Below are 14011 nucleotides of genomic sequence, written 5' to 3'. Positions count from 1 at the left end.
TGTGGCTCTTACGTTAAGCAAATGTGGCCACCTTTGCATTTTCCGGTTCTGGGCTCCCTCCCCACTCCCCCCCCCCCCCGGTCTCCACCTCTAAAACCTCGAGGGATTTTCCAGCTCAGAGTTGGCAACCCCAGTTCATGGATCTTTCAGCCTCTTTGGTTTTGATTCTAACCTTGGCTGAGCAGTCATTCTCCCCAAGAAAATCATGGGCGCTTTAGGTCAGCCTGGAGGGGCGGGGGGCACAGAGGCTGGGGGAAACGCCCACTGAGCAATTTTAACTACAACTCCCAGAAACCTCTGGGGGAGCCATGCTTAAAAAAAAAAAGTGCTGAAATGCCCTGCCTACTTTGATACCTTTTCCGTTATTGAATGAATGAATACATGAATGATTTCCCCTAAAGACAGTTCAAATACTATTCCGCGTGTCCTGCGATCTTCCCTCGCCGCTCATTTCTGGCCGAATAAAAATGTCTTCGGACGCCCACCTGTATTTGCATAAAAGGGGGCGGGCCCCGCGCACTCTTTGTCCTTTCCCCCCGCGGAGGCTTACCGCGAGAACCCGGCGGCGCGAAGCGTCCTTTAAAAGCCGCTCGCAGGAGGCGGAGCCCTGCAGTCTAGTCTGAGCCGTTCGTGCTGTAGGGTGTATCTCAGGTGCTAACCTCGCCATGTCCCGGGAGCTGGAGATCATGGAGGCGCAGGTGATGTGGGAACCGGACTCCAAGCGCAACACCCACATGGATCAATTCCGGACAGCCGTGGCCGCGGCTTACGGCATCCAGCTGGGTGAGTCGAAGCCGGGGGAAAGGAGGGATGCTGCAGGAGATAGGAGCCCCTGGGGTGGGGTGGGGTGGAGGCAGCCTGCTGAATAAAAGCACCTTTCTGCTGACGAGCATCTCTCTCGGCGCGGCTGGCTGGGCGCTGCTCCGGTTCACTGCGGGGCGGCAGGCTTGGAAAGATGCAGCGGTCCACTGCGTGGGGCGGGGAGAGGATGCAGCTCTGGCAGCCGACGGGCTTGGCCGCTGGAGGTGTCAGGTTGGGTGGGGCGGGGCGAGGCAGCTGCTGGGAGAGCTCCGGTTCCCTGCCCTGCAGGAGTGGCGACGGGTGCTGGAATTAGATGGAGGCGCCCTAGCTCGGGTGGCGCCCTAGCTCGGCCCTAGAACTCGCTTAGCCTAAGAGCCGCATAGAATAAATGTCAGATGTTTGAGAGCTGCAAGACGTGAACATCAGGTGCTGGAAAGATGGGAGGCAAATAGATAAACAGATAAGGGGAGGGAAGGAGAGAGGGAAGAAAGCAACTTGAAAAAGCATCCCCCAAGCTGCCAGCTGGCTTGGCAGGGGAGAAGTGGCTTAAAGAGACAGATGCCTTCTCCAAGGTGGGCTTCAAGAGCCCCACCCTATGTGTAAATGAGCCACATGTGGCTCCCGAGCCACAGTTTGGGCACCCCTGCTGTAGATTAATTCGTTGCGGGTTGGGATTTATAGGGGCACGTCAGTAAAGCCTCTCTTTTCAGTGGCAGTATATCTGTGAGAGCCTGGGCCTTGGGCTGTTGTTTTCCTCTCCTGCGAGTGGGCCTTTTGTTGGCCACTGCTGGATGCTAGGCTTTGGACTTTCTGTCTAATCCAGTGGGCCTCTTCTTGCATTCTTGGGTACCGTTCATTTTATGGGCCCCTCTGTTCCTGGTTGGATGGTGTTTTATTTTTGTTAAATGCCTCTGCTGTTATTTTTTTTTAAAAAACACTGACTAGTTGTTGAATAGATAAGCATACATCTCTGAGCATGTACAAAGTGTGTCGTTCCCAGGCCTGACTCTGCCACTAGGCGATAGCCTAGGGCCAGGGTGTCAAACATACAGCCAGGGGGCCGAATCAGGTCCCTGGAAGGCTCCTTTCAGGCCCCCAAGCAACTGGCTGCCATCTGCTTCCTTCTCCCTCTCTGTTGCTTCCTTCTCCATCACAGCTTGCTTTGCAAGGCTTGCTCAGCTGCACTATAGTGGAAGGCTCTCTCAATCATGCAATAGTGAACCAAGCCTCTCTTTCTTCTACTGGCTGAGGCTCCTCCCCCTCCTGGTCCTCTGGGGAAGGAAGGAAAGAGCCAGAGCTTCCTTTGGCTCTTTCCTTCCTTCCCCAGAGGAAGAAAGAATGAAGGAAGGAAAGAGCCAGAGCTTCCTTTGGCCAGTTCCCTGGATCTCATGGGAGAAATACAAAGAAAGCATTTTTAAGACCAATAAGTGCTAATATTTTAAGCATGTTTTAAGTTGTTGGGTTTTTTTTTAATATCTTTTAATTGTGTCTGTGTCCTTTACAAAGTTTATATCTCTGTTACTTAATCGTAAATCGGTACATACATGGCCCGGCCCGACAAGGTCTCATGTCAGAACCGACCCTCATGCGTTTGGCACCCCTGGCCTAGAGTGTCGGCCTTCTGGGAGTGCCAAATTGGGCACCCTGCCATGTGACTCGGTGGCGTTATCAGCGCAAGGGTGTGCTGGAAGTTTTCCTTCCCTAGGCTGCCAGACAGTCTAGGCCTGGCCCTCGTCGCTCCGTCTGTTCTACGTCTTGCGCTGAGCGTGTGAAGTAAGGAACAAGGTCCCCCCCCACCCCCCCAGGGCAGAGCCCTCTTTGTAAAATGAAGATTCTGGACCTGCATCTTTGGTTCACATTTTGATAGTCTCGGTTCTTCTGCCGTTTTTTTTTAATTATATTCTGAATCGTAAAACCTGCAAGTGATGAAATGTCTGCCGTCGGTGTGTATCAAGTTCATTACTGGGTGTGGTACTGGCAGACTGGGAAATGGAGCTACTACAAAGCTGTTAATATACACCGGAATGAATTTCAGGTGCCCGAGGGCTTTGGGGCATGTTTCTTCTCTGTAGCCATTTTGAGGACCCTGTAAGGTAGGCCAGTCTCGCTGTGCTGACCCAGCGGCTGAATGCTGAGCATCAGATTATGCGTCTTGTTTTAAGGCCGCCCGCTTGACTTTCATGCCTGAGTTGTGCCCATCTCGGTTTCTTAAAGAGAATTTTGTTTTGGCTCTCTAGAGGGGTGCACAGCCAGGCTTCTTGGATTGTAAATATCAGGGGAGTTGGGGGTACGTTTAATGAGAGAGTGGATTTCACGGTGAGAGGTTTTGTGGCTTTTTGGAAACGATGGGGCGTTGCGCAAGAATCCAGGAGTGCGGCACAGAGAAAGGGAGGTGCTGTGTGAAATAGATGGAGCGCAGATGATAGCAGGGAATGAGAAAACACAGAGAACTAGAGCATCCCATGTCAAAGATGGTTTACTGGAAGTCCTCCAGTGACATTAATGAGACCTTGTTGGGCTAGGCCGTGTGTGTACCTATTTAAGATTAGGTAGCGGAGATATAAACTTTTTACAGGACACAGATAAACACGACTAAAGATTTTTTTTTAAAAAACAAAAACTTAAAATAAAACATACTTAAAACATTGGCACTTGTTGGTCTTAAAGGTGCTCTCTCCCGTGAGATTCAGGAAACTGGATAAAGGAAGCTCTGGCTCTTTCCTTCCTTCCCCAGGGGGGCCAGAAGGGGTGGGAACCTCAGCCAATAGAAGGAAGAGAGGCTTGGCTCAGTAGCTCTGCTGTGCGATTGAGAGAGCCTGGCAAAGCAAGCTCTCCCTCCCCCCTTCCTCCCCAAGGGAGCAGCCTCAGCCAATGGAGAAAACAGAGGTTTTGCTCTGTATCTCCTGTGCGATTGAGCAAGCCTTGCAAAGCAAGCTGTGATGCAGAAGGAAGTGAGAGAGAGGGAGGAGGAAGCAGATGACAGCCAGTTGCTGGGGGGGGGGGGCCTGATAGGAGCCCTCCGGGGGCCTGATTCAGCCCCTGAATTGCAAGTTTGACACCCCTGCTCTAAATTAAAGAATGGTAGCATATAAGCTCATCAGTGCTCAAAAGAAGATAGCCGTGGAGCTGGAAGAAGTGCAGAAGAGGACAACTGAGCCAATTAAAGCGTTGGTGCACTTTTCTTAATCTAAGGTTTTTTGAAAAAGTTTATGGCAATGACTGGGGTTGGCGGAAAGTGCTGGGAAGTCACAGCTGCCTTACGGAGACACTGTAGGGTTTTCAAGGCAAGAGATGACTGTATGTGGGTTTGCCATTGCCTCCCTCTGAGTAGTGATCCTGGACTTCTTTGGTGGACCCCCACCCAGGTACCGTCCGGAGCCGACCCTGCTTAGCTCCTGAGATCGGATGGGATTTGCTATTCTGTGCCCTCTGGATCAGGGCAGATGAGCAGATGTGGCTTGCCGTTGCCTGCCTCTGCATAGCACCCCTGGATGTCCTTGGTGGTCTCTCCCTCAAGTGCTAATCAAGGTTGCCCCTCCTTACCTTCTGAGATCTGAGAAGATCAACCAAGCCTGAGCCATCCAGGGCAGGACACGGAAGCAACTGAGGGGAGGAATGAATGACGAGGTGGAGAAAGTGCAATTTTGCTTCCTTGCTCATAGCAATTACGTTGTTACATCTGGGGCAGTTGCGTTCTGTCTCCTTGGCGCTTGGGGGGCAACCGTGGGAGGGCTTCTGGAGTTCTGGTCCCGCTGGTGGGCCTCCCGATGGCATCTAAGTTTTGGCCACTGTGTGACAGAGTTTTGGACGGATGGGCCGCTGGCCTGATCCAACATGGCTGCTCTTATGTTCTTATGTGACAGAGTTTTGGACGGATGGGCCGCTGGCCTGATCCAAAATGGCTGTTCTTATGTGACAGAGTTTTGGACGGATGGGCGTCTGGCCTGATCCAAAATGGCCGCTCTTATGTTCTTATGTGACAGAGTTTTGGACGGATGGGCCGCTGGCCTGATCCAAAATGGCCGCTCTTATGTTCTTATGTGACAGAGTTTTGGACGGATGGGCCGCTGGCCTGATCCAAAATGGCTGCTTTTCTGTTATTAACTTTTGTATGGAGAGGCAGCAAACCTCTGAATGCCAGTGCTACGAGGTGGCATCAGGGCAGGGTCTTGGCCTCTGCACCCTTGTTCTTGTCCGTCCCTGGGAGAACTGGCTGTCCTCTGTGTGAAACAGGATGCTCAACTCGACGATGCTGGACTACTGCTCTGCTCTTTTAGTGATTGACTCTGTTTCAGGGATCTTCTTACAGGAGGGTTATGAGGCATGAATGAACAGGCTGGGCTGGGAAAGAGCGACTCGGTAACAGATTTGGTGTTGCAGATGTGCCATGGGGGAGGGGGGGAATGCACTGTAAAGAGGTGGTTTCAGGCACACGATGTCCGGAGGAACCGGGAAGTAGGGTGCCACAGCGATAGCGGTAATCTCTATAACAATATTGAGACAGTGAACAGTGGAAAAACAGCTGTTGATGGCTAGCCATTAACTCTAGAAGAAGAAGAAGAAAAAGAATTGCAGATTTATACCCCGCCCTTCTCCCTGAATCAGAGACTCAGAGTGGCTTACAATCTCCTATATCTTCTCCCCCCACAACAGACACCCTGTGAGGTGGGTGGGGCTGGAGAGGGCTCTCACAGCAGCTGCCCTTTCAAGGACAACCTCTGCCAGAGCTCTGGCTGACCCAAGGCCATTCCAGCAGCTGCAAGTGGAGGAGTGGGGAATCAAACCCTGTGAGGTGGGTGGGGCTGAGAGAGCTGACCCAAGGCCATTCCAGCAGCTGCAAGTGGAGGAGTGGGGAATCAAACCCGGTTCTCCCAGATAAGAGTCTGCACACTTAACCACTACACCAAGGCTCTCTAGGGTGAAAGAACCTCCTACAGACCACAGCTTGACGCAGGGGTGGCCAAATAGTGACCCCACTGCCCCCGTGGCTGGCTTGGAGAAAGTATTTGTCTGTTTGCATCACGTCTTCAAGCCAAGGCAGCCAGCAGCTTGGAGAATGGATTTACACTTAAAGTTGCTTTCTTTCCACCTCTCCCTCCCCATCTATCTTCCTTCCTCCCTTTTCTCAAACATATGGCATTCATGGCTTCCGACTTTCAAACTTCTTACATTCACATCTTGTGGCTCTCAAACGTCTGATGCTTGTTCCGTGTGGCTCTTACATTAAGCAAGTTTGGCCACCCCTGGCTTGACGGTTCAGTGCGTGTTTTGCAGTCTTCTAGCTTTGCTTTCTCTTCAAAGGGATCTTGGGTAACTTGGCTGGAAGAGACCAGTGTCTGAGACATTGGGGAGAAACTGCTGGTTGGAGCAAACCCTAGCAAGAGTAGGGACCATGGCTCGGGTTTGGTGTAGTGGTTAAGTGTGCGGACTCTTATCTGGGAGAACCGGGTTTGATTCCACACTCCTTCACTTGCACCTGCTAGCATGGCCTTGGGTCAGCCAGAGCTCTGGCAGAGGTTTTCCTTGGAAGGGCAGCTGCTGTGAGAGCCCTCTCCAGCCCCACCCACCTCACAGGGTGTCTGTTGTGGGGGAGGAAGGTAAAGGAGATTCTGAGCCACTCTGAGACTCTTCGGAGTGGAGGGCAGGATATAAATCCAATATCTTCTTCTTCATCTTCTTCGGGGTAGAGGATATGCTTGGCATACAAAGGGTCACAGGTTCAATCCCCGGCATCTCCACTTAAAGGGATCGGGTAGGACTCGCAGGGGTTTTTTTTTGTAGCAGGACCTCCTTTGCATATTAGGCCACACACCACTGATGTAGCCAATCCTCCAAGAGCTTACAGGGCTCTTCTTACAGGGTAGCCAAATATGCGAAGGAGTTAGGAGGTGATGTGAAAGCGGCGGTCTTTTGGCACATGGTGTGCCTTTGGCCGTAAGTCAAGATGGTTTTGAACCACGTCTGCCTTTCAGGGACGCGTTTTTCCCCTCCATTTCATGGAGGAAATTAGGCCATTGTATTTGCTGTTGGTAATTTAGCAGCTTCTGTATCTCCGGCACCTGTAGGGCAGGTACCATAATGGATCTTGTGCTCCTCTTCCGTCCCATCAGAGCCCAAGATTGATGGAGTTTGTCACTGCTTGGGGATGGGGGTGCAGAGCGAGAAGGGTTGTTTGCCTGACCCTCAGCCTTCGGAGCAGCCCCTGCCAGCCAGGAGGACATTTGGTTCTGCTTCTCTTTGGGAAGATCCATGTGCTCCTTAATGGGGGAGGAAGGCGCTAATTGCTTCTCAGCAAACAAATTGGAGAGGTAATGACTTAACGGGGCAAATAGGAACAGGTGGCTTTTTTGACAGGTGCAAATTGTTAGGTTTATATGAACATACAAAGCTGCCTTCTACTGACTCAAACCCTCGGTCCATCAAAGTCAGTCTTGTCTACTCAAACTGGCAGCGGCTCTCCAGGGTCTCAAGCTGAGGTTTTTCATGCCTATTTGCCTGGGACCTTTTTAGTTGGAGATGCCGGGGATTGAACCTGGGACCTTCTGCTTACCAAGCAGATGCTCTACCACTGAGCCAACGTCCCTCCCCTTTAGTGGCTCTCCAGGGTCTCAAGCTGAGGTTTTTCATGCCTACTTGCCTGGACCCTTTTTAGTTGGAGATGCTGGGGATTGAACCTGGGACCTTCGGCTTACCCAGCAGACGCTCTGCCACTGAGCCACTGTCCCTCCCAGGCGGTGGTATATACCTTTTTTACATACTAACCAGGGCTTTTTTTGTAGTGGGAACTCCTTTGCATATTAGGCCACACACCCCTGAGGTAGCCAATCCTCCTGGAGCTTCCAGTAGGCTCTGTACTAAGAGCCCATGGAGGATTGGCTACATTAAGGGGGTGTGGCCTAATATGCAAAGGAGTCCCTGCTACAAAAAGAAGCCCTGCTACTAACCACGCGGATGCTCGACCACTGAGCCACCGTCCCTCCCAAAATGCAATTGTTAGAACGGCCGGCTCAACATATGAACACAGAATCAGACCCTCAGTCCATCAAAGTTAGTCTTGTCTACTCAGACTGGCAGCGGCTCTCCAGAGTCTCAAGCTGAGGTTTTTGACGTCTATTTGCCTGGACCCTTCTTAGTTGGAGATTGAACCTGGGACCTTCTGCTTACCAAGCAGATGTTCTACCACTGAGCCACCGTCCCTCCCAGCTGGATTCCAACTGCTGTTCTGATCTGGAGGACGGGTCACCACGTTCATTCGAACTCTTAACTAGGTTACAAGTTGGTAAGATCAGCACAGCGATTTGTTCTCTCTAGAGACTGTTCTGCTTATCCCCTTCGGTGGGAATCCAGATTCTGGTGGGTGGCCGTGTTAGTCTGAAGCAACAGAACAAAAGTTTGAGTCTGGCGGCCCCCCGAAGACCGACCAAGTCTTAAAGGTGCAAATGGATGCAAGCGTTGCTCAGCTGGAATCCAGCTCATTTGCTTGGACTCGCTCAGCGGTAGCACCTCTTCTCCTTCAGTCATGATCCCTTCACCGTTCCCAGTCGCCAACCTTTGTGAGTGAGCACCTTTCCATCAGTAAGACAGCAAAATGGCCTCGGCCCCTAGACTAGGCAGGTGGCTTGGTACACCTGGGCAGGAAAAGGAAAGAGGCCCTCTCCACAACTTCATGTCAGCAAATGACAGAGACTTATCCTAAATCAAACTCTTGGTCCATCAAACAGATTTCCGTCCAGTAGCCTCTTAGAGAGATCAACAGGAGTTCAGGGTTGTCTTCTCAGACTGGCAGGGGGTTCTCCTCTCAAGCTGACGTCTTTCACATCACCTGCTGCCCGATCCTTTAACTGGAGGTGCTGGGGATTGAACCCAGGGCCTTCTGCATGCAAAGCAGATGCTCCACCGCTGAGAAGACGATGGTGATGGTGGATTTATATTCCACCCTCCTCTCAAAGTCTCAGAGCAGCTCACAATCTCCTTTACCTTCCTCCCTCACAACAGACACCCTGTGAGGTGCGTGGGGCTGAGAGAGCTCTCCCAGAAGCTGCCCTTTCAAGGACAACTCCTACGAGAGCTATGGCGGACCCAAGGCCATTCCAGCAGCTGCAAGTGGAGGAGTGGGGAATCAAACCCGGTCCTCCCAGATAAGAGTCCGCACACTTAACCACTACACCAGGCTGGCTACAGCTCCTCCCCAAAACTGGACTGAGCATATTCCAGGGAACACGGGTTGCGGAGGGCAGTTGACCGGGTAGTTCATGGGTGGAGATGAGGGCTGCTTCCGTGTGGCAGATGTTCTGTATTCTGCTTTGGTCACTGCAGAGCTTCAGCGGGTGGGAGTTTCCCCCAGTCCTTCCCTTCCACATGCTCTTCGCAGCGACTCAGCATCAGCCTTTGGGGTGTGTGGCTGCCACAACTGCTGTGGTTACGGCCTACTCCTCCCCCCCCCCATGCATCCCTCCACCTCGAGTGCGGCTCTGCTGCATGGAGAAATTTCTGGCCCAGTTATTGGGTAGATCCAAGCGGGCAGCCGTGTTGGTTTGAAGCCGTAGAACAAAGCAGTAGACAAGTGCACCTTTAAGACCAACTAAGTTTTATTCAGAATGTCAGCTTTTGTATGCTCTTAAGCAGACGTCATCAGACGAAGCTGGAATGGCAAGCCATCTTTAAATACAGAGAAAGCGGGCAGTGAGTTGGTACGTAGAGCCATGGGAGTGTTTTTAGCAGATTAAAAGAATCACAAGTTGGGGGTCTGTGTTTGTTTGTTTGGTATTGTTAACTGGGCTGTGACAGCAGTGGAGGGTGATAAAAAGCAGACGTGTCATAGGTGTGGAGTGCCATAAATCTGGGTGTCATTCTGGCTTCTTAGTTGTGGGTGTGCAGTGAGCCTGCTTTGGGCCATGTGGTGTGCATGCGCTATGGGGCTAAAATGCAGTAGTGCTCTTATTGGCTGTAAGACCTAGCGGAGCTGTTCCTGGAGTGTCCTTGCAGCACGATTGGTGCTTCATTGTTCAAAAAACCCCTCACCCGTTTTTGGGGTTGCTTGTCCTTTTGTGTGTACTTTAAAACCTATAGTACAGGGATGGCCAAACTTGCTTAACATAAAAGCCACATAGAATAAACGTCAGATGCTGGAGACCACAAGACAAGAACATCAGAAGTCTGAGAGGAAGGAAGAAAATAGATGGGGGAGAGAGGGGGGGGGGAAAGAAGGCAAATTTAACTTTAAATGCATCCCCCAAGCTGACTGCTGGCTCGACACGGAGAAGTGACTTAAAGAGAGAAATGTTTGTTTAATTTGGTTTATACCCTGCCCTCTCCGCCAAGGCGGGCTCAGGGCAGCTTACATCAAATCATAGTATACTATGATTGCAATCATAAAATCAATAAAACCATTAAATAGTGCAAGTTAAAACAATCTACAGTTGGTGCTAACAAATCAGATGTTACTCATATTCTCAGGACTACAGCTGTTCCAGAATTCTCCTAACCTCTTCTGGCAATTGATGCCACCAGGAGGGGGCTGCCACTGAAAAGGCCCGATTCCTGGTGGTTGACAGTCTCGCCTCTTTCAGCCGCCAGGGATCACTAGTAGATGTTGAGATCCGGATCTTAGTACTCTCTGGGGAACGTAGAGAAATGCCTTCTCTAAGCCAGCCAACGGGGGCAGTGGGGGCTTTAAGAGCCGCACAACATGTGTGAAAGAGCCATGTGTGACTCCTGAGCCAGTTTGGCTACCCCTTCTATAGCACTTCCATTAGGCTGTGGAAAAGAAAAATGGCAGCGGTGTGGGAGGAGCATTCCCTAGCCAGGTAAACTTGCACCGTTCCTTCTAGATTAGGGATCTCCAACTTTTTAAAGCTTGTGGGCACCTTTGGAATTCTGACACAGTAGAGGGGCGCAGCCGCAAAATGGTTGCCACAGATAGCTGCTGCAGGAGACAGAGCCACCGCAAAACGGCTGCCACAGCCTACCGTCAGTCTCACAGCGAGGTCTCTTGTGTTGTGGTGTTACCTGCTGCTGAAGCAATTTTTAACAATCTGCACCACCAATCGGAAGTGCTGCTGGGCAGAAGCCCACCTGGCCGTGCCCAGTTTTTTTTTTTTTAAACTTAACGGGCACTGGAAAAGGTTGCCATGGTGCCCACCGCCGGTGACTTGGAGAATGCATTTAAAGTTAAAGTTGCTTTCTTTCCATCTCTCCCTTCCCCATCTATTTGCCTTCCTTCCTTCCGGCTCTCAAACGTCTGATGTTTATTCTATGTGGCTCTTTCGTTAAGCAAGTTTGGCCACCCCTGTTTTGTTCTGTTGCTTCAGAGCAGCATGGTGACTCGCCTGGATCCGTGTAAAACCGAGTTGTTCATATATACAGTGCAAACAGTCCTTATGTACAGTGCATGACAAAGTATAGCAATTGAAGTATAACCAGTGCAGTGCACGACTCAGCAACGTATAAGAATTAAACAATGCGACGTGTGCTTAACTTGCAGCTAACTACAATGAACTGTATCAGTGGTCCGTAGAACACTATCCAGATTTCTGGGCAGAATTCTGGAAGTTCAGCGGTCTGACCTTCTCCCGACTGTATACGGAGGTAAGCTATTGTCAACCTGATGACTCAGCTCTGTTTCAGTGTCTGTTTCGGGAAGCACCGTGTTCTGGGTTGCCAAGTCTGTGTTGGAAAATACCTGGAGACTTTGGGGGTGGAGCTGGGAGAGGGTGGGGTTTGGGGAGCAGCCTCAGAATGACATAGAGTCCACCATTTTTTTCTCCAGGGGAGCTGATCTCTTCAGTTGGAGATCAGTTGTCAAAGCAGGAGATCTCCAGGCCCCGCCTGGAGGCTGGCGACTCTAATCCATGAGGGGGAGGAAGGTAAAGGAGATTGTGAGCCGCTCTGAGACTCTTCGGAGTGGAGGGCGGGATATAAATCCAATATCTTCTTCTTCTTCTTTGGGAGCCCGTTAAGTGGTTAAGTGCCCGGACTCTTATCTGGGAAAACCGGGTTTGATTCCCCACTCCTCCGCTTGCTCTTGCTGGAATGGCCTTGGGTCAGCCATAGCTCTCGTAGGAGCTGTCCTTGAAAGGTCAGCTTCTGTGAGAGCTCTCTCACCCGCACCCACCTCACAGGGTGTCTGTTGTGGGGGAAGGAGATTAAGGAGACTAAGCTGCTTTGGGACTCTGATTCAGTGAGAACGGCGGAGTATAAATCTGCGGTCTTCTTCTTTTGTAAAATGAATGTGCCACATAATCTCATATTGGAGTGGGAGAAGTCTGTTCTAGCAATTGGGTTGCCACCCTCAAGGTGGCACCTGGAGATCTCCCACTATTAAAGTTGATCTCCAAATGACCCCTGATCAGTTCCCCTGGAGGAAATGGCTGCTTTGGAGGGTGGACTTTATGGCATTATACCCCGTTGAGGTCCCTCCCCAAACCTCACTCCTCTTGGGCTCCACCTCTAAAATCTCCAGGGATTCCCCAACCCAAAGCTGGCAACTCTAGGATTCTTCACAGATGTGGGACTGCCACCAAAGTGAGGACTGGCTGTGGAGTGCAGTTTTCCCCATGTTGAACTTCTGAACCTTTTAACACCAAATGATGAATTTGTGAACTGTTTCTCACATTTCAGGTAGCCGGGTCAAGGTTGACTCGGCCTTCCATCCTTCCGAGGTCGGTAAAATGAGTCCCCAGCTTGCTGGGGGAAAGCGTAGATGACTGGGGAAGGCAATGGCAAACCACCCCGTAAAAACGTCTGCCGTGAAAACGTGTGAAAGGAACGTCACCCCAGAGTCGGAAACGACTGGTGCTTGCACAGGGGACCTTTTCTTTTCCTTTCTCACAGTTGGCATTTCTATAGTTGGGCTTGGGTTGGGTTCTTTAAACGGACTTCCATTTCTGATACGGATGGGGTTAGAGTACATGTTCGCCTGAGCTGTCCAACAGTAGAATGGCAAGGTTGTGGATCTGTGAGCCACGGCTCACTAGCGAGGCAAACGCTTTGTGTGTTCCAGGTTCAGACTCATCCTAAGAGGATTTCTGCTGGGAGATCTCAGGCCCAGAATGTGACATTTCTGGAAAATTTGAACCCTGTAGGAAATAGCTATGTGCCTTTTCTCCTCTCCCAATCCCAGAATTGTTGGGGCAAAATTGAAATATACACAATGCTATTGTTCCTCCCAAGCTGAAGTGTATTTTATTTTGAACTGGGCAGCGTAGAATCCATGTTTGGGGAACTTGTAAATTGTAGATCTAACATTTGTCCTATCTGGCTTCTCTCTCCCCCCCCCCACCCTATAGACATGATATATCACTGTTCCTGCCACATTAAAACCATTTGTGCCCCTCTTTCCTTATACTTTTTGCCGGTATTTTGTGTATGGAACTCTGGCGAAGTTGTTGGCTAGATTCTGAACAAATCAACTCATGAGTGTGAAATTAATTCTCTGTATTGTGTATCTGTGTCATATCCAGGAAATATTAATTTAGGATATCATGGTTTGTGTTTAACCCACCTTTTAAAAGTTTTGTTTTTTAAAGAGCATTTGACTCCTAAACCTTAGTAGTAGTCTGTGTCGCTAATACCCTTTTTATCACATTTCCCGTCTTTTGTATTATTATTACTGGTGTTGTTGTTGTTATTTTCAGCTGAAGCCAGTTTGGTGTAGTGGTTAAGTGTGCAGACTCTTACCTGGGAGAACCGGGTTTGATTCTTCATTCTTCCACTTGCAGCTGCTGGAGTGGCCTTGGGTCAGCCATAGCTCTCACAGAGGTGTCCTTGAAAAGGCAGCTTCTGTGAGAGTCCTCTCAGCCCCAATCACATCGCAGGGTGTCTGTTGTGGGGCGGGGAATGTAATGGAGATTATGAGCCACTCTGAGTCTCTGATTCAGAGAGAAGGGCGGGGTATAAATCTACAGTCTAATGAATCACCCCATTCTGGCCAGTGCCGGGTTCTGTGTGATGTACAACACAAGAACAAAACACATCTATTATTTTAATTGTTTATTTAGTTCTAATTTTATTGCCTGTTACTATTTAAGTGGAAATTTGGTGCCTCTATCTCAAAAAACAGCCCCCCCCCCGGATATCTATGGACCAATTCTCTTTATACCCTATGGGAATCAGTCTCTATAGAGTATAATGGAGCCCCTGCAGACATTTCCCTCTCACCCCCCCACCCCTGCTTTCTGATAACCCTGAAGCAAGGGGAGGGCCTAAAAAC

General features: G+C 50.3%; 1 protein-coding gene across 1 annotated transcript in view; it reads left to right on the top strand.

The window, feature by feature from the left end:
- Positions 1–609: 609 nt before the first annotated feature.
- AACS (acetoacetyl-CoA synthetase) overlaps positions 610–14011 on the top strand; it is a 93749-nt gene continuing 80347 nt past the window's right edge. The window contains exons 1-2 of the mRNA XM_060250388.1: positions 610–783; positions 11285–11388. Of these exons, the coding sequence (XP_060106371.1) occupies positions 666–783; positions 11285–11388 (222 nt within the window). The 5' untranslated portion in view covers positions 610–665. The remainder of the gene's footprint in view (positions 784–11284; positions 11389–14011) is intronic.

Source organism: Heteronotia binoei, chromosome 11, assembly GCF_032191835.1.
Source record: "Heteronotia binoei isolate CCM8104 ecotype False Entrance Well chromosome 11, APGP_CSIRO_Hbin_v1, whole genome shotgun sequence".
NCBI lineage: Eukaryota > Metazoa > Chordata > Lepidosauria > Squamata > Gekkonidae > Heteronotia > Heteronotia binoei.
Note: the sequence above shows the minus strand (reverse complement) of the source record. Positions and strands in the feature narration are given on the sequence as shown.